At 37.1% G+C, this 26,901-nt stretch overlaps 1 protein-coding gene across 7 annotated transcripts in view; it reads right to left on the reverse strand.

Annotated features, from left to right (window-relative positions):
- LOC142327948 (uncharacterized) overlaps nucleotides 1-26,901 on the reverse strand; it is a 79,160-nt gene that overhangs the window by 18,962 nt on the left and 33,297 nt on the right. Inside the window, exon 4 of one of the 7 annotated variants that reach the window (XM_075371362.1) lies at nucleotides 13,972-14,040. The exons of the other annotated variants lie outside the window; for them this stretch is intronic. Coding sequence (XP_075227477.1) covers nucleotides 13,972-14,040 — 69 coding nt within the window. The remainder of the gene's footprint in view (nucleotides 1-13,971; nucleotides 14,041-26,901) is intronic. 7 annotated transcript variants of the gene reach the window in all.

Below are 26,901 nucleotides of genomic sequence, written 5' to 3' on the forward strand. Positions count from 1 at the left end.
GAATTGAGTAAAGGAAGTGTGATATTTCCACTTTTGTTTATAATAACTATGGATGGAATCCTCAAGAAATTTAAAAAGGAAATAGCAGAAGGAACAAGCAATTTTTTATTAGCAAAAGACCTGGTTATATGGGTTGATGAATCAAACACGTTTATTTCACAAACCTCAAACGCACTTGACACATCAACAGGCAACACTGGATTTGGGGTCTGGCATTGTAGCTCAACCAAATCAGTTTTGTATTTATATAGTTATGTATCTATTATTAAACAACTTAATGATTGTTAATGTGTTATAATAATTAATCATCTGAGTTGTGGGCAAGATATTTGACAAAACTGTATAAAAAAGCTGACTATGCTGTTTACTAAAAGTGTGTTAATTTTTAAATCACAATCAAACAAAAAACTATGAACAAATTACTTATTTCATGAATTTATCTATTTCTTATTAACTTTAAATATCTTAATAAAAATGAAATAAAGCACGATTAAGTGAATATTTATTAAATAATAAACCACTAGCCTACATTATTATTGTCACACTACTACAAATTTTGATAAGTTTTAATCTCATTAAAGGAAACATATGATTCCATTATTTAATAATCTGTAAATTCTGTTTATCTTTCTTTACAAAAAAAGAAGAAACCAAACATGAACATTAAAAATAATTAAGTGAGATTCTTATAGACAGAAGGTATACAATTGTTCCATCTTCATTCTTGATTCCATAAATCATAAACTTGTTTTTGTATTGGTTAGAAATTAATTGGTTGAAATTACAACAGAAAAATACTTCAAGACATAAAATTCATGAAAATAATGAGATTACTGTCTCTAATAAAATAGGATAGTAAAATCCACTCGCTTAGAAGACACTACTGTTTTAGTTATAAAATAACTACATTTTAATTTTAAATTAACTACTATTTTTTATGATATAATTAGTATTTTTTCATCAGATTTAATTTTATAATATTTATATTTTACCTATATTACAATTACCATTTTCTTTATTTTTTCAATGTCTTGCTTGCTAAACATGATTTATTCAACTAAGCTACACCTGGGTTATAAAATTAATAGAACAAATATTATAAAATCTTAGAGGAACACTTGTTTTAAATAAAGACTAAGATTAACAAGTAGGCCTAGTATCAATTTAAGTAAAGAAATAATAGTAATTAAAACAAAAGGTCAGACGCATAACAAAATCATTAACTATGCACATCTATAGCAGCACAAAATAGGATTAGACAAATTTTCTCCTGCCTAAAAATGAGTAAAGCCTACCATTACTGTAGATTTTGTATACCAAAAATTTTAATGAGGAGCTACTAACTGTGTTAAAAAAATGAATAAATGCCATTTCTTTATGTTTTTGGAGTTTGCTTTAGCTACCCTCCAATGTTTCACAATCATGTAAGAGAACATAAAAACCCCCCCAATTTTGTTTCCCTTGTTTTAACACAACTTTTCAAACGTTGTAAAGACTGAGTAAATGTAACACTGGCTTTTTTATATACTGTATTCTTTATCTGTTCAAACATTTCTAGTCAACAACTTACAAAGTGGATTGCTTAACAGTCTCCACATCCTACTCTGTAACGTAAAATCTGGTAATTATTTAGAAAGTTGATGGATATTCAAAAGTCTTGGCACATGTTATTACGGTCATTGTTTAACTCATCAATAAACAAGAAAAAACAAAATAAACAAGAAGTGTCTCTCTACCATAGTTTTTAAATTTAGTGTAAATACGAAGCCTTTACGCGAGTTATATTCCTTGTAAGTTGCACAGTACCTCACCAAAAGTATTTTAATTCATTACTGTAAAAGTGTAATATATATTATCGTATTTAATCAGTTATTGTATACAATTATTGACTACAGCCTAATTTAGTTTAACTTCTGTCTAATTGTAATGAGACAGTCAGCAAGAGAAGAGAATGTTAAGTTATGTTCGTTGATATCGTACAAAGTTTAGAAAATCATTTAATTTCATTTTTGTAATTTAATCACATTAATGTTTCATTATAATCTATCAATAACTGAAATCAGTCAATACAAATTTCAATGACACATATTTAAGAACAAATAAATAACCTTAGATATGGATTATCCATCACCAACTATGGCCCGATTGAAATACACTTAATCAAAGAAAGGAAAATTATGAAAAATCCTAGGCCCAAAATTCCAAAACAGAAAACTAATCCATATCAAAAATACAACTATCCAAAAAAAAACACAAAAATTATCAATGAGAAAAAGAAGAATCAAATTCTATGGAATCCTCAGAATGAGAGCAAAAGGACTGACTAAACAATTCTTTGATTATTTCCATAACAAAAAAAAAAAAAACCAAACCAGACTGGTTCAAGCAAACAAAAGTAGATTTAATAACCAAATAACAGAAAGCATGCTCTAATACAAAACCGAGAAGTACAAGAAAACAAATTTCCTTGCCAAAAACAAAAGTAAGATTAATTCCCAGACAAAGAAAGGAACATAAGATTGAAAAGAATGAAACAATACTGGACTAAAAGAAAGGCACATAACACAAAAAAATAATGATTGATCCAATATATTCGGAACTCAGGTGAAACGAAAAATAATATAATATTTTGTACATATAAAAATGATATATGTACAGATAAAGAATATTATGATAATACTTGCATAATGCAATAATAGAGTCCATCTAAGTGCTTACAATGAGACATTAAAAATAAAAATCTAGATTTTAATATAATTAAAAAAAATTATATGTAAAATAATTTTGTATAATTATATCTTATATGTATGTATAAAAATGTTATTGTACAGAGAAAGAATAATAAGAGTTAATTTTTTATTTTGTTTTCCTTGTAATAATGATAATACTTGCATAATGCAATAATAGAGTCTGTCTAAGTGTTTACAACGAGATATAAAAAATACAAATCTACATTTTATTATAGATAATATCCATATCTTTCAAATAAGCTGGCAGTTTCATCTTACAAGAAATTAAATGTAAAAATAATTATCCAAACTAGCAAGATAACTGCTGTCAATTATATTTGATAGTGTTTTGAAAATATTTTTTGCTAAGTAACTGTGCAAATCTTTTGTAACAGACATTAGCAGAAATAAGTTTTTTGAACATGGCACAGTTGATAAACTAACTATTAAACATCATTTTAAGAGCAGCATACCAAAATTCCATTTGACTTCAAGTGCTTTCAGCTATTCTGTTATCTTCAGCAGGAATTTAAAAAATAAAATAATTTAATTTAATTAAAAAAATAAATAAATTATAAATTAATTTATAAAATAAAAATAATAAAATTAAATACGTAACAACTGACTGTCATTTTGTAATGTTAAAATAACTACATCTGTCTTATAATAGTATAACAATTGTGATACTTAAAATGGACGTAGTTATGATTTCAACATTACAAAATGACAATTGTTAGTATTTAATCAATTCTTAATTATTTAATTTTATTATATGAATTTTACATTTTTATATACTTTAATTATAAATTCTTCCTGAAGATGGCAAAATAGCCAAAATGCTTAAAGTCAAATGGAATTTTGGTAAACTGAATTACTAATGTAAAATAACTCATTCAAAGAGTAAAAATAAAACTTTTGGTTGTTATATTTTCTTCTTTTATTAGTTAAATGACTGCTTTGATCTAATTTTCTTACATTCCTTTCTATTTTGTGCAAACCTCTTAACTTAATCAAATTTCCCCATATTTTATACTCTTTTTGTACTTTTTCTCAAAACTAAAATTCTCTTTTCTAACCAAATTAACCAACAGCTTGGATTGGCTTAACAAGTGGCCCACCAACCTAGTTTCTTTTATAAGATTCTGAACTTTAATTTTTGCAATACCTCTTCATCTTGTATTTTATCAAAATTCTTCTGTAACATTACATTGTATAATCCTCTCTTTGTTGTTCTTCTGCAGTGTTAAAAAAAAAAAATTTGGCTGTTATCTTGGTACACAACATATTATTACCACTAATAAAAATGAAAAAATACCTAAATTAGTTGATTAAAAAACACTTTTTTATAACAGGAGCACAAACAACTGCTTTTGGATGCTAGTTATCAGAAATACAGTAAAAATAATGAATTCAAAGCATTTAGAACATTACTCCATTAACTAATAGCATTAGTTTGCAAATTTTTTCTTCCTGCACACCATGTGGATTTTCTGATGATCAGACAAATATTCTAGAAGATCAAACTATATTAGCTAAGTTTGTGAAATCTAACACACCTTCAAACTTTTTATCATAAAATCAATAATTCAAATTAGACAGTCTCTTGCAATTCTTGAAACGATATTCTTTTGTAAAGTCAAAGCTTTAATATTTGTTAAATTATTTTATTTTTTAGGTAATCAAGACATTGATTTCATGCTGCTATGTTAGCTTATGTGTATTATTTAGCAGTTAAGATATCCAGTAACTCTATTTGTTCAATTAACATGGTCTCTCTCTCACTAAATTTAATTTCTGCATAGTGCTGTTACATTATATGTTATATGTAACCAATGCTTCATTATATTTATCAGCTTCATGAAACTTATGTTCCAACAAAAAATGCATTCAATTAAAAACCACAGGTCTACTGACAACATCTACAAAACTGACAAAAAACAGTCAAGACTACAACGGATGGCATTCTGTTGTGACTACTTACACAATTTCTCCCACTTATCAATAGTAAAAATTTGTGAACTTTACCTTACTGAACTGTAGAATGTAAACAAATATTTTTAACCAATAATAAAATAGTAAAAAAAATCATGGTTTTTCAGTTTTGGTAACTGGAAATTGGTCAAGTTGAGTTAAACATTTATATGCTAAAAAACTATTAAACTACTTGACAATTAAGATTATTCAACATACTTCTGTCCAGAAGAAAGAGATTTTGGTGGTGAGAACATCCTTGGATGAGTAGAAGAAGCAGAATTATCAAAAACAAAATCCTGCGGGATTTTATTTAAGATTTTTTATAAGACACTTTTTTCCTAAAATGGTAGCAATAAGCTTCTTTTCTGAAGATTCTTATTTGAACTTTTTTGGACTAGTAGGAGATGAATTCTACCATTGCATTGAGTTCTCAAATTTTTTCAATCAAATTATCTGTTATCACTGACTGCCAACGATTATGTTCATCATTAATGTACGTTTGCCATTCTCCAAATGTACAGTACCACTGTCTTACTTTAGCGTCACTTATAATATTCAGCCCATAAACTTTATAAATGTGGATTTGAATTTCAATTGCAAAACTGTTTTTTCCAATCAAAAATTGGATTACTCCTAGAACTTCACCCTTGGGGGATCACAAATTGTAGCACTCATTATAAATGGATGAATATAAACAACAAAATGACTAAACTATTGTTACTAACATCTGAAAACTACTTGAAGTAATTGTCACCTCTGAAATCGCCATCTGGTTACATTGCATATATTTATAGTTTATGAAAATTTAAAACTGACATCCTAATTAAGAATATACCTCATATCTATCTAATCAAAACTGGAATTACCTTTTTTCATTACATCTTACATTAGTAAATTTACTTTAGGGTTAAATTACAGCACTGAAGATTGTAGAACACCAACCTCTTCTTTTATCTATTACTACAAACCTTATAAAATGAATAATAAAAATAAAGCGATTTAAAATTTAAAAAAAATATTTGTAAGATTTTATATGACTTAAATTAAAGCTTCTTAACTATACTGTACTCTTATTTTAACTTTCAACAGAAGATGTTTTCCCCCCATGATAGAACTTTTTTGTAATTCTTCAGTGTAGGAGTAGTTCAAGAACTTCAACATTTTCTTTTTCACTTTACTGACAACAGTGAAATGTTTTCACTTACATTTGGCATTTTATGAGGTAGTAATAAAGACAAATCACGGCATGAGGTTGGGTAAACAAGGATGAGGGATTGTTTTTTAATAGAAAAAACTGCAACAAACTCAAATTCATATAAGGAGAGGGTGTTGTGGTTAATAATCTAATCACTGCTACCAAATCTTTGATAATATCCTTCATACACACACACACACACACACTATGATGTAATCGTTTCAACTCTTAACAAAATTATCTGTTCACAGTTTGACTAGAGCAAACACATTTTTAACGCACAATTCCTTTAACATAAACTTTTAACATAAACAAATCAACATGGGTTTCATTATTTGATCAAATCTGCCATCTATTTGTTTGCAGGACAAACTCATATCTCTAATGTTACTTTAGAAAGAGTCTGAATTTTGAAATTCTTCTCTCAAACTTAGGCTAACAATCAAATAGCGTGAATGTTTTACTTTGTACAATAAATTTTATATATATATATATATATATCTTGTTTTCAATTTTTCATTAAAAATTGCTGACATTAATATTTAGCGACACTATGCAGGTAAATGGGGATTCCATCCTTGGCTCTTGTAGTGAAAGGTTGTGTCTTGTTGTGCTCTGTGATTGTGAGTTGTAACCAGTCCTGCCAGGTGTTCAACAGTTCTTCTACCTGCGTCGCCAGACAATGTGAGAAGGGTCTGCTAGGACATCAGCCGGGCGGCCAGCTACCTGGATTACAGGCCAGTTACATTAAGAAAAGGATAATCCTTTTCTTAATTTTATTTCTATTCTATTCAAATTTCTATAATAATGTAAAGTGAACTCTTGTAGTCATTACGAACACATTAAGTTAATAGCCTATTATTATAGGACTATTGTGCTGATTTAAAAATAATTTTATTTTAAATTGTTTGATATAATCTGTACCTATTTAGGTCTACAGGTTATATCTTGTTTTGATTTTTCTTGTCAGTGATTTTATTTTGCAGCAAGTATACATTAAGAAGTGTTTAATTAAGTTTAATTTTAATTTTTAAATTTTATTCTTTATTTTTCCTCAATGGAAGGAAAAGTAAGGCCTGCCCCACCCCGTTCTCCCACCCCGGAACTGTCCGTCGGTGGAGAGGAAAGCGGGTCTGGCGCTAGGAAGCGCCAGAAACGCCGGGACTCCGCGCCTCCTATGGAGACGGAGCCCGTAGCGGGCTGCAGCAAGGCTGCAGCAGCCGCCAACCCGCAGGCTGATGATGGGGCCCCATCACAGCCTGCTACCGTCAGGCGGGAGAAAATCCCGCCAATAATGCTGGACTGCCCGAAGGAGTGGCCAGCATTAGCGCGCGACATTAAGTCGCGGATCGGGGGGCGCCTGGTGGCTAAAAGCACCGGGCTCTCGATAAGGCTGCAGCTGGGCAGCGAGGCGGATTACCGGGCGGTGCAGAGTTTTCTGCACTCGAAGGGAATCGCCTTTCACTCCTTTCAGCTCCCGAAGGACAGGGAGCTGAAGGTGGTTATACGGGGAATCCCCTATGGGGCTGCCCCGGAGGAAGTAAGGGAGGAACTGACCTCCCTTGGCTATGAGGTGGTTTCGGTTAAGAAGCTCCTCACAAGGGACGGTCGGGAAACCCCGACCTGCCTAGTGGCCCTTAAGAGGACCCCTTCGGCCCGGACCATTTATGACCTTGGCAGTATTTTTTACTGCAAGGTCGCAGTGACTGCGTTTGTGTCACGAGGGGGGCCACCCCAGTGCCACAGATGCCAGAAATTTGGACACTCGTCCAATTACTGCCAGAGGGCCCAGCAATGTGTCAAGTGTGGTGGGGACCACGACACTGCCACATGCGTTAAGCCGCGTGAGGAACCAGCCTCATGCGTTAACTGCAAGGGGTCTCATCCGGCTAATTACCGGGGTTGCCCCTATTATAAGGAGCAAGTCAATAAGGTCAAGGGCATTAAAAAGCCCGCGACTGTTGACGGCCGCAGCTGGGCCCGTGTTGCCGGTGGGGGAAAATCAGCCCCCAAACCGGAGGTGCCGGCACCTGTGGCCAAGGCGGTAGTGAAAAAAGGGGAGGTACCCTCCCCAACACCCGCCAAGCCAAAACCGGCGGCGACCACCAAGAAGGTGGTGAAACAAAAGGCGGCGACAAAGCCGGCCCCGGCGAAGAAGGCCAAGCCTTCCTCGACGGGAAAGGCAAAGCCTGCTCCGACTGGGAAGGCCAAGCAGGCTGTTAAAAACACCACGGCCCCTGTGGCCCCGCGCCCCACCAAAAGGGCGGCCGCGCCGAAAGGCACCTCCAGCGGCAATCCGAAACCGGCTACCCCGTTGGAGACCACTGGCATGGAGTTCCTGTCGCAGATGACAGTGAAGGATATCCTGCCACATATCATGATGGTTTTGCCACGCCTGCTCCAGGCAAAATCTCTCAAGGACTGTATTCAGTCCTTAATAGAGTGCCTCATGGCTGTACTGTCCAGGTATGGTTAGGCCCACCCTCAGACTCTTGCAGTGGAACGCCAACTCAGTAGTAGGCCGGACGGAGGAACTATGCCGTCTGGCCGAGGATCTACTGATAGACGTGATACTGTTGTCTGAGACGTGCTTGAACCCAAACAAGCAACTGACCCTTCGGAACTATTTTACATATAGGACGGATAGGCCAGTTCGACCCGGATCTCGCACCTCTGGTGGAACTGCGGTTTTAGTCCACAGACGCCACATGCATACGCGCGTTGTTCTTCATACAAACGTGATGGAGCAAACGTGTGTGCATGTGGAGCATCTGGGCACGGTGTATCGGCTGGTTTCGGCTTATAGCAAGCCGAACGACGCGGTAACCGGCGCAGATCTGGATGCCGTGCTGGAAAATTGGGATGGGCCCATGATACTCATGGGCGACCTCAATGCCAAACACGTGTCATGGAACAGCATTCTGACAAATCCGAATGGCAGATTGCTGTACGAAAGGGCGAGAGCCCGCCGCTTGGTCGTCGTAGGCCCTGAGGTGCCCACGTTCGTGCATCGCTCAGGCAGATCTAGGCCTGACGTGCTGGATATCGCAGTCATGAAGGGGGGTACCCTCCCATTCATGATTGAAACGATAGAAGACCTCAGCTCGGACCATTCCCCTGTCCTGTTGGAACTAGGTCAGGCAGGGGGTGGCCGAGATCCCCCGCCTATACCCCGAAGGTCAGTCAACTGGAAAAGGTTCTACGAGACCCTCCAGCGGGAGTACAGGCCGGTAAATCCTGAGCTCCTGAACACCCCGGAGGAAATCGACGACACTGTCGGGCGCGTCACGTCGTCAATGACCGAGGCCCTGGCAGGCAGTTCATCGGCCAAAACTCGAGCAGTTGTTCGAAACGACCTCCCTCCTCATATCTCCGAAGCCATAACGGAGAAACGACGACTGAGGAGGAGATATCGAATCACCCTGTCCCCCGCTGATAAGCGGGCCTTTTATAATCAAACGGACAGGGTAAAACAACTGCTGACAAGCCATCGAGAGGATTCGTGGAACGAATACCTCGCCTCGGTCTCTGACGACATCTCCTCGGTGTTCAGGTTGAACAGGAGACTGCGAGAAGGGAAGAAGCCTCGCCATCCGGTTGTGGGGCAGCGAGGTTTTCTTGCATACTCGGAGGCGGAGAGGGCCGAGGTATTCGCCGATACCTTGGAGGAGCAGTTCACTCCAAACCCCCCTCCCTCCCCGAACGACGAGCACACAACCGAGGTGGAATCCTTTCTTGTAGATTATTTCTCACAGGTGGAGGACGCCCCTCTAGAGATTGACCAAGTCACTGAAGCGGAAGTTTCCGCAGCCATTAAGGCCACAAGCCCCGACAAGGCCCCGGGTGTCGACGGGATCAGCGCCCGTGCATTCCGGAACATACCGGCCTCCGTGATTACAGCAATTTCGGTGATATTCACGTCCATTTTGTACGTTGGATATTTCCCGAATTGTTGGAAAACGGCCAAAGTCGTATGTTTACCCAAACCGGGGAAAAGTTTACTTTTCCCACGGAATTATAGGCCAATCTCCCTGTTACCGGTATTGTCTAAGTTGTTCGAGAGGATTTTTCTCGAAAAACTGAGGCGATACATGGAGGGAGAAGTGCGGCCCGAGCAATTTGGGTTCAGGGAGGGTCACTCAACCACCCTCCAACTGGTAAAAATAATAGACGACCTTGTCGGAGGCCTGAACAGGAAACGGGTGACTGCAGCCGTTTTTCTGGATGTGGCCAAGGCCTTTGACAAAGTTTGGCATAGCGGGCTGCTTTATAAGCTAGCGCGATCGGCGATCCCCTACCGCTATGTCAGACTGATGCGGTCATACCTGCTAGACCGACATTTTGTCGTGCGCGTAGGGGAAACGATTTCCTCCACCAGAGAAATAGCCGCTGGGGTTCCCCAAGGAGCAGTACTTTCCCCGTTCTTGTACACTTTGTACGTGAACGATATGCCGCTGTCGGAAGGGGTCAAAACGGCCCTTTACGCAGACGACACGGCATATTTCTACGAATCCGCAAATGTGGATTACGCGGTCCGGAGGCTCCAAAGGCAGCTGGACTTAGTGGAACCGTGGCTCGACATGTGGAGAATCAGGGTCAACGGTGAAAAATCGGTGGCCGTGATGTTCACATGCAAGACACGAAAACCGACCAGAGAGCTGGAAATCTCAGGGGAGAAAATCCCTTTTGAGAAAACAGTTAAGTACCTGGGGGTGGTGTTGGACAGGCGGCTTACCTTCGGCGAACATGTAAATTATGCGACCCGGAGGGCTAAGGCCGCCAGAGCCTCACTATACCCAGTGCTGAACAGTGCCAGCCCATACCCACTGGCAACTAAGCTTCTCATTTTTCGGCTGTACGTACTGCCGATTCTAACATATGCTTACCCGGCATGGGGGGCAATGTTGAGCTCCTCGCTTCAAAAGAAGATCGAGGCCGTCCAAAACATCGCGTTGCGGACGATCTTTGGAGCTCCGTGGTTCGTCAGGAACGCCACTCTCCGATCTGATGCGAGATTTCAATCCGTGTCCGAGGTGGGGGTGGCGCAGGCGCGCAGACTGTTCGGGAGAGCGGCTGTGTCCGAACACAGTCATCTTCGGGACATCTGCAGAGAGGACCCAACTCCGACAGTTGTAAGGAAGCGGCCTCACGCCGTACTGGACGAACCACCGTGATGGTGCGGTGCGGTAGCCGAAAATCGACAAACCAGGCTTAGGGGCCTCCATATCGCATGAGCCATAAACGGAATAGTGCGTCAGACGCGTTTCCGGGGTCGCGAGTGAATAGTTTTTTCGCGAGTTATATAGTTTGAAGACTTCAAATACGGTAAGTCGCGCACAAAACAAAAACGCGGTCTAAAAAAAAATTTTTTTTTTTTTTTTTTTCTCGCGTGTGTTTTGTTCTGTTTCTCTTGTTTCAGAAACGGGAGAAACGTGGATGTGGAACGACGCGTCGTGCCGTCTCATCCTGCCAGTCGAAAGGAAAGTAAAAATTAAATTTTTTTTTTTTTTTTTTTTTTTTTTTTTCTCGTGTGTGTGTTCTGCTTCTTTTGTTGCAGATGCCAACAGCCACCACAAAAACAAATGGTTTCTTCACTGCGGCCACGCGGTCCCCCCAACCCCTTCTCAGACACACGCGTGTCTGAAGGTTAATAATTACGTGGAGAGAATAATTACTGTTTACTTCTTTCCAGAAAATCGCCGCCCCAAAACCGCGATCGCGAATAGGTATCACCATCTGTAAGTTAAACTTACAGTAAGATAAAATAACCCAGCAATTGCGACTCCTCCGGAAAAGGGGACGCATTGCTCCCTCCTTATAGCTAGTGCCCCGTTGTGGCGTATTCCTGCTAGCCTATTAAAGAGTTAGCACCGAAAGGACTTCAGTGGACGGTCTGAAGGGGAATTACGCCGGGAGGACAGGCTCTATAAGCCTAGCCTTCCGCGGTCGGCCCATGAAATGGGTTCGATAACGCTGGTTTAACAACGGATTGGAATGCAATTAAATCCGTCTTAAATTCACTAAAATAATAATAGACAAAACTTGAAAAATTAGATCCGAGATTAAAAAAATAACCCTTTTAAAAACAAGCCCGATTAGAAAGATCCAGCAGCAAGGGACTCTGTCCAGGTTCTGCGATAAAGTAGGGAGTAATAGACTCCTGCCAACTTTGCATTCCATTCCATTCCAGGTAAATGCTTAAGAATAATTATGGTGACACCTACAAGTATATCACATACTTATTCTAGTTTGCATACCACAACCACACTTACTTCCAGTTATTTTTTGGCCCCTTAAAATATGAAATTGAATGTTCTCTGCTCCTCTTAAATTTTACTAAAATTTATGAAATTTAAATTAAATTAAATTTAATTTAAAAAATTGCATTAAACCTGTTGTTACACATCAAATTGTCATATCACCAAATAGTATATTTATTGATCTATTTAGAGCCCTCAAAAGAATCAGGAACATAAACTGATATATTACTTATGATTCTATTGTCCTTCCTAAACTTACACGTGAAACTTGTATTTTTACTTCTATTTCAACCATCTTTTTACTCTACTCATTTTTACTCTATTTTAGAGAAAAAGTTACATATCATGCAGGATTTACAGGCAAAATTAACATATTTCGCACTGTTTTGCAAACACAATTTTCTCATTAATGATTCTAATAATTATTTAATTATCTAATTAACTAATAATCATGCAGAATAAACTAACTAGCAGACTTAACTAATAATCAATGGAGAATACACGATTACATTACCAATTCGTATATGAACATTTTATACTGCTTGCAATCAAATACAGTATCGAAGGGATTTAGCAAAACAGCATTTACAGGCAAAATTCACATATTTCACACTCTTTTGTATTTTAAAATTTTCAACTATCTTTACTATTCAAAAAAGAAGAATTAATCTTTGAAATCTTGTAGGCATCTTTTTTACAAAGGTTTATAAATAATAAACGTCACTTATTTTAAAATAAGTGACACATTAATAATAAGGCTTCAAACATATCCCATCAACACTCAAATCTCTATTGAAAATAAACATGTTTAGAAAAAAATTACTGTTTATAAATTTTAGAATAAATTAATATTTCTAAATATGGTCAACAAGACCATATTCAGAAATATGGTTTTATATATAAATATGGTAGAAATATGGATTTCTTTGGTTTTGAGTGGTATAAAAATTATTTAGACACAAAAATATAAGTGTATAAGTAATAAGTATATAATCTACACAGATACAAGTTTAAGAGTGGGAACTTGCATTTTGGGATTAAAAAATATTATTTTTACAGAATTTTGTAATTGTGTATTTTTTATTCTAAAATCATGTTCCAGTTCAGTGTTAATGTATTATTTCTAGGGTTAAAATCATTATCAACTTTATCAGATGGCAACAATGACAACAGATAATGTATCTTTACTATAACACAAATACTTATTATATATGTAATATATTTTTATGAGTATACTTTAATAAATACAGCACAAAAATCTTCCTTTAATATTTTCTTATTTAGTGATCAAATTAATTAATTCTGTTCATATAAAAATATATATTACATATAACATCATTTAGCTAATTATATAATATGAACTTATTCAGCCACTCCACAAAGTACAGAATTAAAGAACATTCTTCTTACTTTACTTTTTTTCATTAAAGTGCATGTGCAAGTGCACTTCTTCGGTAATTTTTTTTTTTCTTTTTTTACATTTACACATTAGAATTTGTCAAACAAATATTTGTTCATGGCAAAAAAAATTAAATTTAAAACTTTATATTTAAAATTTCCTGTAACACGTCAATGTTAATACACTACTGTACCTCACTTTGTGGAGTGGCTGAATAAGTTAATATTACATAATTAGTTAGAATTTACATACAGAGGAAAAGACTACAAAAAAATTGATCTTGCCCACAACTCAGATGATTAATTATTATAACACATTAACAATCATTAAGTTGTTTAAAAATAGATACATAACTATATAAATACAAAACTGATTTGGTTGAGCTACAATGCCAGACACCAAATCCAGTGTTACCTGTTGTGTCAAGTGCATTTGAGACTTGATATACATTCGCAAATGGACCACCACTTCGTTGTGCTGAGCCTAATGAAAATAAGTTACACATTAATTCAACTGCTTAAAAAATAAATTAAAAAAATATTTATGAAATGTTTTCGGCCATAACTAATTAAAAATACATATACGTATTACGACTACTTTGTGTATGCTATAATTCAGTTTTACTAGCAATTTTAATATTTTTAATTCAATATAATTTATGTATACAAATCTGCTTAATATAAACTTATTATCTTTATATAATAATTAACCAGTTTATGAAATACCACCTTTTCAACAGAAATGTGTTTACAGTAAAGAAAAACATACTCATATTATATGAATCTATCCAATAACCAAGCAGAAATTTGGCTATAAACTTTACAGTCAACAAAAAGTTTCCTGACTTTACTTTTAACTGGTTCCAAAATTTATTAGTAGTGCAAATAAAAAAAAGACCCTTTTAGAAAGAATATAAATTAGTAAATTTGTTTGCCTTAAACTAAGTTAGTGTTACGCACACTCTTACTATTGTGTAACATTATATGAAGGAGAAAAATTCTCTTTGGTAAGAATCATGCTAATTTAATTATGAGAAATTTTTATTTAAAAAACTAAAACTACAACTTTAATAATAAAAAGTGCAGCATTTATTAAGACTACCTCAACTGTTGAAAAATATGATGTAAACTATTGTAATTACTGATACCAACAAATTTCAATCAATTCCACTCAATCAAGGTGGCAGTGGTACCTGAGAGATTCCTCTTGTATAAGAAATTTAGTACGACTAATCAAGTAAGGGATACTACTATTATTTTACACAACTTAATTCGGTACTTACATATTAGCCCATCCACCATTAATGTGCAAACTTTAGGGTTATTGTTAATATCACTCGATACAAACATTGTATTACTATTTATGTTTATTTATTTCATAAATAAAATTTAACCAAACTTAACCTACCCTCGCTAACCTAGACTAATTAACACAGTAATGTTTTGAATAAATTCAGTAATTATTGCATTTTTTCTCCCATTCTCCTAGATGCTTAACTGCAGAGTTAAGCATCTACGCGGCCCTAGGGATGCCTTTTCTCCAACCACTACGGCAGAGCAGCCAGGTCCAGCTATGCTGTCCCCAGCCACCCCACCCTGCAGCTGGGACTCTGTTTTTTGTGTCTTGCCTCTAATGAAGGCACCCACAAACAAGGGGGCATGGCCATTGGGTCTCGATCTCTTATTGCTTAGGAGGTCAGGAGTCCTACTGGTTCATCACCACCGCCCATCCAGGCAAGCCTGGACGAACAGAGATTCCATGAAGGATTGTCCCTCATTCTTCAGCACCGCAGTCTTTTTTTTGTTCAATGAACCCATAATGAAGTTTGCTATTACACCAAACTGCCTCTTATCCTTTAAAATTTTAAGAATGACGATCTCAATCATAGTGTCCCAACCATCAGTTCACGCTGACATTGCTCCTGAGTTCACCTATCACAGTGGAACACCATATGCTCAGGTGTATCATCGCTTTCCCAGTACGGGCATACTTCATCCCCAGCCAGTCAGGAACTGGGAGACCCAGTAATTTAGCCAATCCCTTCATTGACTCTTGACACGATGCTGGGTCAATTGTTGTAGGGGGACCACTCCTGCGACCACCATGATGGATTTGGTGGAGACAGAATTATATGTCTTTGCAACTCGTATGGCCATTCTTCTTTGAAGTCACTTCAACAGTCTCATTTTACAGCTAACTTCAAGCTATTTTTGACAATTGTAATGTTATAATCATGAATACACAGCAGGATATGTAGTTAAAATTATTAAACTTCAGGAAATCCTGACACATTAAGGTATTGGAGAGATTTTGGATAAATAAATATTATTAAAAAGTATAAATTCACCTTACCAACAATTAATTTTGAACTTCAAGATCTTTCAGTCCTTACATCATCGTCAGGAGATTAAAATATCTTAATAAAATAGTTAAAAAATAAAAATTTGAATGCTAAATTTTTTAATTTTTAACTATTTTATTATGATAATTAACTGCTGGTAAGGTGGATTTATACTTTTTAATCAAATTTAATAATTTATTAATATATCAGCAGTAAACATGTTTGAGAAAATGAATGTTAAATAACCTAGATGGTCAGAGATTACCACCAAAAATTAGAATGTAATTCAATAGAAAATTAACATAACCATAAATATTTTTGTGGTTTACAAATGATAAGAAAACAATATTCCAGAAATACAGATTCATCATTTTTCATTAAGTCAATCTATTAATTTTTGAGTTTATTTGCGAGGGTATCTAATTATTATTATTATTTTTTTTTTTTGAGGTTTTTAGGGGCATCGACTACTTTGATCAGCCCACTTCAAAAAAAAAATTAGAAAAAAAGGTTCAAAATTTCATTTTCATGTGTCAAAAAATGTTGAAAATTTTACATTCTTCTATAACTTCATAATCCAAAAATTACCACCTAGGCTTTCCTTTCGGCCATCCCTTCTTGGATCGTTTTTCCATCCTGCAAACGGCTTCAACTTCTGACGAAAGAGTGTCTGAGGCCGCGGATATGGCATCTTCTTCTCTTTCTGATGCCAATGACATTCGCCGGCTTATATCAGGTGATGAAAGCCTCATTGGTGCTGTTAACATCGTTGCAACTGAATCTAAACTAGCAAGCGATGCACTTTCCGCAGTTGATGAGCTGGATTCTATCTCTACTGCAATGTTGGGTCCAACTGAAATAGATGCTCTCACCGAAGCTGTTCTTTGAGCTTTTGGAGGCTCCATTATTGCAGTTTTTATATCATTTTTATCTGGTGCTTTCTCGATAATAACTTGCACCTCCATATCGGTAGACTCGGATTTTCATGTCACAATTTCTTTAGCCTTATGACTAGTCGACGGAGTTATCTGTTTCTCTTTGTCAGATAAGTCAAGATTTTTAATCCTTACGCTAGTTCATGGCTTTACGATCGCAAGTTTGGCTGGTTTTTTAAACGGCGCTTGTGCGTCTCCCATGTCAACAGCGTCAGTCCGGGGATGAGTCGTCTCATCTTTACTTTGTTTTCTCTGATGAGTCGACTCAATTTTTGAATCAATGATTCTTTCAATCATTGTCGCAAGACTTGGTGCCATCGTGTCAAGCAACTGCCCCACATTAATTTTAGATGTGGAAGAGGCAGCCGCTGCTTCTGCATAAGAAGTCGATGGTCGTGGTGTACGCTGATTAACAATTTTCTTCGCTTCAGGATAACTGACCGTCTGAAGCGTTTTAACTTCCTGAATGGCTGTTTCTAATATGTAGGGCAGTTCCTTGAACGACAGTTGTGATGTCCTTTACAGTTAACGCAGATTGGAGAGTCTTTACATGGTTCACCCTCATGTGTTTTCTCTCGACATATACATATTTCCTGCGGTTCACATCTAGCTGCTGTGTGTCCCAATCGTTGACACTAAAAACATCTCATCGGCTGCGGAATGAATGCCCGTACATCAAGCCGATGGATGCCAGCTCGTACGTTTTCAGGAAGGTTCGGCTTATTAAATTTTAAAACATGCGAGGCCGAAGGAACAACTTCACATTTCTTCGCATGGTTACTCTGCACTCCCTGACTCGACATTTCTTGTACAATTTCTTCTTCTGTACAATTAAGAAGATCGCGACAAACAACAACTCCTCTGGATGAGTTAAGTGTGCTATGTGATTGGACAGAAACCGCAAATTCACTGATCTTCTTCAACGCCTGAACTTTCTGGCTTTGCATGTCGTTGATGGTTTCGACATGCAATCCATTAAAAGTTTTACGAATTTCCTTAACAGGACCACCAGCACAATTTGTTATTTCTCTTGCTATTAAGAATGGCCTAACTTTTTGAAAGTTTCCATTCTCCTTTGTAATAATAAAAAATCTTGGTTTGGGAGCAATGTTTCCAAACAACGACTTTCTCATTTCCCTACTGATTTTGTCGGCATCTCTCTTGATTTTATTTGACTCCTTGCTCTTTTTCCTCTTCGCTTGTGGCGAATCGGAGGTTTCTAAACAAGAGTGTTAATGTGCATCCTTTGCCACGTTAGGTTGTTGTTCAAGTATGTTCATTTTGTTTATCCCTTCTGTATCAAGGCTAGCTGCCGGGGTACATCCCCACTCCTTGGCTACTAACCTTGGAGGTTCGATCCGGTACTCCGGTGGAACCGGCATATGTCCTGGCAGAGAGCGGATGCGCAATCTCTGTACTGACTCCGGGCTCCTACTCACCGAAGCTTTCAGAGCTCCCATGCACCGACATACATGGGTACCATTGTTACATGCTTGCCATCGCAGGGAGTATGTGGACAACGGAAGGGTCTCCGTTACATCTGCAATAACACTGACTCTAGCCGCCACACCACCAGCTCTAAAAGTGGTATGAGTCCATTTCCAAAATCTTTAATATTCCATTTCCTGCAGGTAGCCGAAAAATCCAGTCCGTTTAGTGACCTGAAGTTGGAAACAGGTCAAACGTAAAAAAGCATTACCGAGGAATTTACTCGGAACCCCGTTAGCCAGCTATGTGTATTGTACATAAGTACAGCTGTTGCCACCCTGCACGTGGAACGTAGATGTTGTGTTCCGGACGTGGGGATTACCTACCTCAGGGCATTATTTCTTTTTTGTTTTTTTTTACGGGCATCGACTACTAAGGTCATTAGCCCTTGTCACGTTCTTAGAAAGAAATTAGTATCACCATCAGGATCGTCATATGTAATGGTGTAAAGGGCCCTTACATTTTATTTAAAAGCACAAGCTGCACAAAACATTAAGACACAAAAGAAAGGGACAAACAACACTTACGTGGTGTAAAGGGCCCCGATATAAAAAAATGAGATGAAATACTCAATGAACACGAAAATAAAAATATATGTCTATACAAAACCATTTCCTTCTTCTACCTGTCTCGTTTATTAGTTTGTTTAAGCACTCTCGGGGCGACCAGAACCGCCGTTGAGCAGTATATCAGTCGCACCAGGGTGCCATGGCAGTTGACTCCTCCTTATTAATAGGCTACAGGCATCCATTGCGCTTACCCATAGCCTCGCGCCCTCAGTCCACTTTTGAGGGTCTCCCATGCCATCAATGGACACACCCCGACTCACTGCTCTCGAGTGCAGACTAGCCAGGGTGGCCTATGCAAGAGGGCTACCTCCCGTCACTATACGTGCCACGCTTCGAGACTCCCATATACAAATAAACTACCTCTTAGAGACTCTTTAACACAGCTTTAAATTTTTTTTCATAAGAAGTCCACTGGCGTGTAAATAAGCAACTATCTTTTCTTCATTTCCATTATCCAGATCGGCAGTAATGTCATTTCTTAGACTGAACCTCTTTCTGAGGTCCTTATTTTACACTCTTTTATTAGATGCTTGATTGTCAGTGTTTTATTACAAACACCGCACATTGATCTCTCTTTGCTGGTTAACAAATATGAATTTGTTTATCGCGTGTGACCGATTCTAAGTCTGGTCACAGCTACTTGTTCACGGCGAGTCAACTTAAAGTCGCTTTAGTTTTCAAAGAGTTTTTTTTTGTATTTAAACTCCTCCAATCAGTATTCCACTTGTTTCTTACTATGTTCGTTAGACAGTTTTTAACATCTGCCACTCTTACAGGAAATACATCCAAATCATCACAGACTATTGCCTTTCTGGCAGCTTCGTCTGCGCTCTCATTACCTGTAATAACAGCATGCCCTGGAGTCCATACAAATACGCATCGCTGTCCTCATTGCTTTAAAACGTGTAAAATGGACAGGATGTTTGAAATTAGGACATCCTTAATGTTTTTGTTCCAAATTGCAACAAGTGTACTTAGAGAATCGGAACATATTAGCACTCTCTCTTCGCAATAGTGTTCTGTGTAGCGAAGAGCTTGTTGAATGGCAGAAAGTTCTGCCGTATAAACACTGGCCATATCTGGCAGTTTCCAATAGTGGGCCTCTCCATTTACATATATGGAGCATCCAACACCATGTTCGGTTTTAGAGCCGTCAGTATAAATTCTAATATGTTCTTCGTAGTTACTGACGGTTGGATGATCTGGCTTCTATTTTATTTCTTCCTGAGAGAGCTCCAACCTTGTATTTACCGCTGGCAAAAGCCATGGCGGTATTTCTCTTGTATTAATTGCTAGTGTCTCAGGAATAGCAATTTCGTATTTTCTTCTTAATTCGTGGTACCTAATTCCGGCTGGTCTGGAATAGGTAGGACGACGTTCATATACTGCAGCCATAGCATGATTTATGAAAAGTTTATTATTTATATGGGCAGGAAAAGCCCATACGTTTGCTGCATATCTTAATAAAAGAATCTCTCTTCTCTAATGTACTGGCATTATTCCGGCTTCGGACATCAGACTAGTCTCCGGACTTGTGTACATGGTACATATATGAGTAATTATTATACTCAGTTCTAAAATTTAGTAGACCTTTAAGTTCTTCTTTTTTCATTCGAAAATCATCTTCGTAGTTAGCCGTTTTGCTGGCCTTCTCAAAATGATTGGATAATAAATCTGCGATTGTTTGAAGTGTCCTTAATTTCGTCTTCATCTTGAAGGCTACTTATGAGGGCAAAATGTTTACGCCCACAAATTAGCCTTCACATTCATCCAAACATCTGATGCAGTAGTGGTTCTGTCGATGGATGAAACGTATTGCTCCTAGGATCGTTTCTTCGAGTCTATCATGAGACATTTTGCATACGCCCTGTATTTTTTAAAGGCAATAAGATTTTCTAGAGTAGGACGTTTCTTAAGGGTGTTATACACTCTTTTCTTTCTTTTAATAGCTTCACTTATTTCTTCGTTCCACCATGGAAGGGGTCGTTTCGTAAGTTTCCCAGATGTTTAGGTTATGAATCTCGATGCCAACTCAGATATCTCATTTGTTATAGCGTCGACATCGTCCCCGATAACTCCAGTTGTTTCAGGGAGTATCGTTCTAGCTGTGAAGCTCGTCCAATATGCCTTTTCAAACAACCATCTTTTAGAGATGGGATATATTTTTCTTGTAACATCAGTTACAATTTACACCGGGAAATGATCGCTTCCATGCAAATCGTCTAAAACATGGAAGCAGTACCTCAGTGCTATCGATTCGCTTATGAGTGCAATATCTATACAGGACGTCGATCCATCTCTGGCATTGAAAAAGGTTGCCGACTCATCGTTTAAAAGCATAAGTTCAGAATTCATCAGGAACCTTTCCAATTCTCTTCCACGGGGATCTACTCGACCCGATCCCCAAAGAGAATTATGAACATTAAAATCACCCACCAGTAAAATAGGTGGGGGGAAGCTCAGAAATTAATCGTGCTATGTCATCCTCCTTCCAATCAAAATTCGGCAGGTATATGCTGCAGACAGTGGTTTGAAGTGGACGCTTCATTCTAATGGCGACCGGGTGTAGGTTTGTATTTAGAACAACCGCTTCGGTGGTAGCTCTGGTCGATGTTAATATGGCTACTCCACCTCTAACTCTTACATTTGGCGGTTGATCTCGCCGAAATATATCATATCCTTTTAATTTAAAATTTACATTTCGGCTGAAATGCGTTTCTTGCAGACATATACAAATCGGGTCTACATCATGTACCAAGCATTGGAGCTCATGGATGTTTGAAAAACATCCGTTGATGTTCCATTGTACTATCGACTCGCTGATTTTAAATTAAATTATTGCCTAGGTTTTCCCTTTGGCCAACCTTTTTTTCTCTTTTTTCCCATACTGCGAACACGAAGCTGTTCGTAGTATGGAAAAAAAGAGAAAAAAAGATGATGTCGCACGTATAGCTTCGTGTCTCCGAATCGGAGACAACAGAAGCCGCCGACGACGACGGACATGGATCGGCGCCGGTTTCAAACGCCGATTGAGAGGCGGCAACCTGGCCGACCCCCGTCACGGGGCTAGCAGCAGTCACCGCCTGTGGAAGGGGGGAAGACACTCGCCCCCCCCTGCCATGTGTGGTTTTTGGTGGCCTTTGAGGCTTAGAGGCCACTTCAGTTGCTGGAGGCTTGGGAGCCTCCATAATGGACTGCAAAGCCATAGCTTTTTTCTGATCATCTAATATCTCACCAAGTCGAACTTAGTTCGACTTCTGGATTAACGTCCCGTTTTCTTTTGGACAGGAGCAAATTTCCCTTTCGAAGATGTATCTTCAGAAGGCTGTACAATTATTCTTGGCTTAACAGCTTCTTTACTGCTGAAAGGCTTCATTTTATTTTCAATTATCTTTTCAATTAAGCCAGCCAATGTAGCCGTTCTCATCAACAGCAACTGGAGCAGGAGCAGGAACAGCAGCCGCAGCCAGAGCATAGGTTGTTGTTGATTTAGGTCTGCGGGCATTTATAATCTTCTTTGCTTCAAAGTAGCTGACCTTTTGCAGGGTTTTTACTTCCTGCACAGCTACTTCATCTTTGTATATACAGGACAGTTCCTGGATCTACAAGAATGCTGTCCTCTGCAATTAATACAAGTAGGAGGCTCCTTACATGGCTCTCCTTCATGTACTTCACGACCGCACATGCATATCTGTGGTCTCACACACCTGACAGCGATGTGGCCAAAGCGTTGGCAACATCGCATTGGTTGCGGGACAAATGCTCGCACGTCTTATCGATGTATGCCCGCTCTTATCTTCTCCGGCAAAGTTGGCCGGTTAAAAGTAAGTACACGAGAGGCTGAAGGTAGGACTTTGCCATTCCTTCTCATGTTCAACCTCCAACACTAGTACTCCTTGCGGTGCTAATTCTTCCACAATTTTCTGCTCCGTGCAGTTAAGAAGATCCCGACAGACCACAACACCACTTGAAGTGTTGAGCGTGCCGTCGGGATCAACGCGTACAGCAAAATCTCCTATCTTTTGGGGCCCTAGGATTTTCTGAGACTGTGGATCATTCACAATCTCCACATGAAGTCCAGTAAAGGTTATTCTTATTTCTTTCACAGGGCCTCCAGCGCATTTAGTTACCTCCCGAACAATGAGAAAAGGACTCACTCTCGAGAAATTACCATCCTCCTTTGTGACCAGATACTTAGGTTTTGAAACATTACTATTCTTAAAAAAAGCTTTTTCTAGCCTCACCTTCAATTTTCTTGAACTCCACACTTTCTCAGTTTTGCCTCAGGCGAAACTGCCGGTTCTAGACGAGGGTGTTTACGTGAACACTCTGCCACGTTTGATCAGTTTGCATGATCGTTGATCCCTTCTGTAGTAAGGTCTTTTACTGCTTCAGTGAAGTTCTAAATGGCATAATTTAAAGAGCAAAGAACCAGCATCAAATTTTGCTTCATGTTTAAAAAAACTAATGCAGAAACCCATCGCATGCTTGTGGAAGCATTTGGTGACAATGCTATGAGTAAAAGTGAAACTTTTTGTGTTACAAATGATTCAAAGATGGACGAACGACAGTCAATGACCATGAGTATTCAGGAAGACCATCACCAAGCATAACACCAGAAAACATCGTGAAAGTGTGAAGCATTGCTGAAAACATGAGAAGCATTGCTGAAAAAAAACAAATGTAATGGTTATTTGTTTCTGTTAAAAAAAAATGTTAATAGCCTTTGAGATATACTAAACAAGTTTTAGGTTTAGTGTTTTCCCATGTTGTTAATACTTACCAGACTGTTGACATGAGTAGATTTAGTTGTCAAATTTACAAGTGATTTACTAGCATAATAATTCAGTTTATTAATATGAAAATTTTCTCCATAAGCCCTTTCATGTGTTAACATTGTCAGAAAGCATGATATTTCTTTTTTCACAGTATGAAATAATATTAAACAATATTAAATAATAATAATAGTTAGACACCCTCGCAAATAAACTCAAAAATTAATAGGATTAATTTAATGAAAATGATGATTCTGTATTTCTGGAATATTGTTTTTTTATCATTTGTAAACCACAAAAATATTTATGGTTATGTTAATTTTCTATTGAATTACATTCTAACTTTTGGTGGTAATCTCTGACCATCTAGGTTATTTAACGTTCACTTTCTCAAACATATTTACAGCTGATATATTAATAAATTATTAAATTTTATTAAAAAGTATAAATCCACCTTACCAGCAGATATAATAAAATATAGTTAAAAATTAAAAAATTAAGTAGTCAAATTTTTATTTTTTAACTATTTTATTACGATATTTTAATCTCTTGACGATGATGTAAGGACTGAAAGATCTTGAAGTTCAAAATAATTTGTTGGTAAGGTGGATTTATACTTCTTAATATTTAATTATTTATCCAAAATCTCTCCAATACCTTAATGTGTCAGGATTTCCTGAAGTTTAGTAATTTTAACTACATATCCTGCTATGTATTCAAGTTGGCCGTAAAATGAGATTGTGACTTCAAAGAAAAATGGCCATAAGAGTTGCAAAGACATAATTCTGTCTCCACCCAAGACATCATCATGGTGGTCACAGGAATGGTCCCGCTACAGCAATTGACCCAGCATCGTGTCAAGAGTCAACGAAGGGATTGGTTAAATTACTGGCTCACCCAGTTTCTGACAGGCTGGGGTTGAAGTATGCCTGTACTGTGGAAGTGATAATACACCTGAGCATATGGTGTTTCACTGTGATAGGTGAACTCAGGAGCAATGTCAGCATGAACTGATGGTTGGGACACTATGATTTATCATACTTAAAATTTTAAAGGATAAGAAGCAGTTTGGTGTAACAGCAAACATCATTATGGGTACATTGAAGAAAAAAACACTGGGGTGCTGAAGAATGAGGGACAATCCTTCATGGAATCTGTTCGTCCAGGCTTGCCTGGATGGGTGGTGGTGATGAACCAGTAGGACCCCCGACCTCCTAAGCAATAAAAGATAGAGACCCAGTGGCCATGCCTCCTTGTGGGTGCCTTCATTGGAGGCAAGACACAAAAAGAGTCCCAGCTGCAGGGTGGGGTGGCTGGGGACAGCATAGCTGGACCTGGTTGCTCTGCCTTAGTGGTTGGAGAAAAGGCACCTCCTAGGGCCGCGTAGATGCTTAAATCTGCAGTTAAGCATCTAGGAGGTTCTAGGCCTAGGAGGATGGGAGAAAAATGCAATAATTATTGAATTTATTCAAATCATTACTGTGTTCATTAGTCTAGGCTAGCGAGTATAGGTTAAGGTGGTTTAATTATATTTATGAAATAAATAAACAAATAGTAATACAATGGTTGTATCGGGTGATAATAACCCAAAAGTTTGCAATTTAATGGTGGATGGGCTAATACCTAAGTACCAAATAAAATTGTGTAAAATAATAGTAGTATCCCTTGCTTGACTAGTCGTATTAAATTTCTTATACAAGAGGAATCTCAGGTACCGCTGCCACTTGAGTGGAATTGATTGAAATTTGTTGGTATCTGTAATTTTTAGTTTACATCATTTTTTTCGACAGTTGGGGTAGTCTTAATAAATTCTGCACTTTTATTGTTAAAGTTGTAGTTTTAATTTTTTAAATAAAAATTTCTCATAATTAAATTAGCATGATTCTTACACCAAAGAGAATTTTCTCCATGTATTGTTACACAATAGTAAGGGTGTGAGTAATTCTCTTTAAGGCAACAAAATTTATTAATTTATATTCTTTCTAAAAGGGTCTTTTTTCTATTTGCACTACTAATATTTTTTGGAACCAGTTAAAAAGTACGGTCGGGAAACCTCTTGTTGACTGTAAAGTTTATAGCCAAATTTCTGCTTGGTTATTGGATAGATTAATATAATATGAGTATGTTTTTCTTTACTGTAAACACATTTCTGTTGAAAAGGTGGTATTTCATAACTGGTTAATTATAATCAAGATCTTTGTATATATTTATTGTTTTCTTGTATATATTTATTTTATAAGATAATAAGTTTATTTTAAGCACATTTATATACATTTAACTGCTAGTAAAATGGAATTATAGCATACACAAAGTAGTAGTAATACATATGTATTTTTAATTATGTCTGAAAACATTTCATAAATTTTTTTTAATTTATTTTTTAAGCAATTGAATTAATGTAACATTTTCAGTTGGTTCAGCACATCCAAGTAGTGGTTCATCACATAATAGTGGATTTGGTGCAGCGTGGCGTAGCAGATCGAGCAACTCAGGTTTTTTTTTTTATATATAGTTATGTATCTAGTTTTAAACAACTTGTTATAATAATAATCTGAGTTGTGGGCAAGATACTTGACAAAACTGTATCCTTTGCCACCAGATGATTTCAGAATATCTGGATTGTTTTAAGATTTAAGGTAACAACTCCTTGAGGGGGTGAGATCAAGCAGAGAATAAGAATTTCTCATAATTAGATTAGAATGAGTCTTGCCAAAGATTATTTTTCTCCATGTTAGTAACTCTGTTTAAAGCAACAAAATTTACTCTTTTAGAAAGAGGGTCTTATTTGCACCACTAATACATTTTGGAACCAGTTAAAAGTACAGTCAGGAAACCTTTTATTGACCATAAAGTTTATAGCCAAATTTCTGCTTGGTTATTGGATAGATTCATATAATATGAGTATGACTGTAAACACATTTCTGTTGAAGTTTAAATGATTATAGACGAATATGTATTAAGTTTATGCATTATTTATTGATTGAATTACATTTTGTAAAGAAATATTTTTGATTGAATTTTGGTAATCTTATTTGTCGTAATTGCATTTTAGTTTAAACACATTGAATATATTGAGTAATATTAATGTTAATAAATGAATTGAATAGATGAATGCATTGTGTATAACCGTATTACATATGTCTTCTACAATTGTGTCAGCTGAGCGGCAAGAAAAAGAATTACGACAATTAAAACTGCCATTACAATATTAATAATGTAATATAATACAAATATGA

The sequence above is a fragment of the Lycorma delicatula genome, chromosome 7 (genome assembly GCF_047948215.1).
Source record: "Lycorma delicatula isolate Av1 chromosome 7, ASM4794821v1, whole genome shotgun sequence".
Taxonomy (NCBI): domain Eukaryota; kingdom Metazoa; phylum Arthropoda; class Insecta; order Hemiptera; family Fulgoridae; genus Lycorma; species Lycorma delicatula.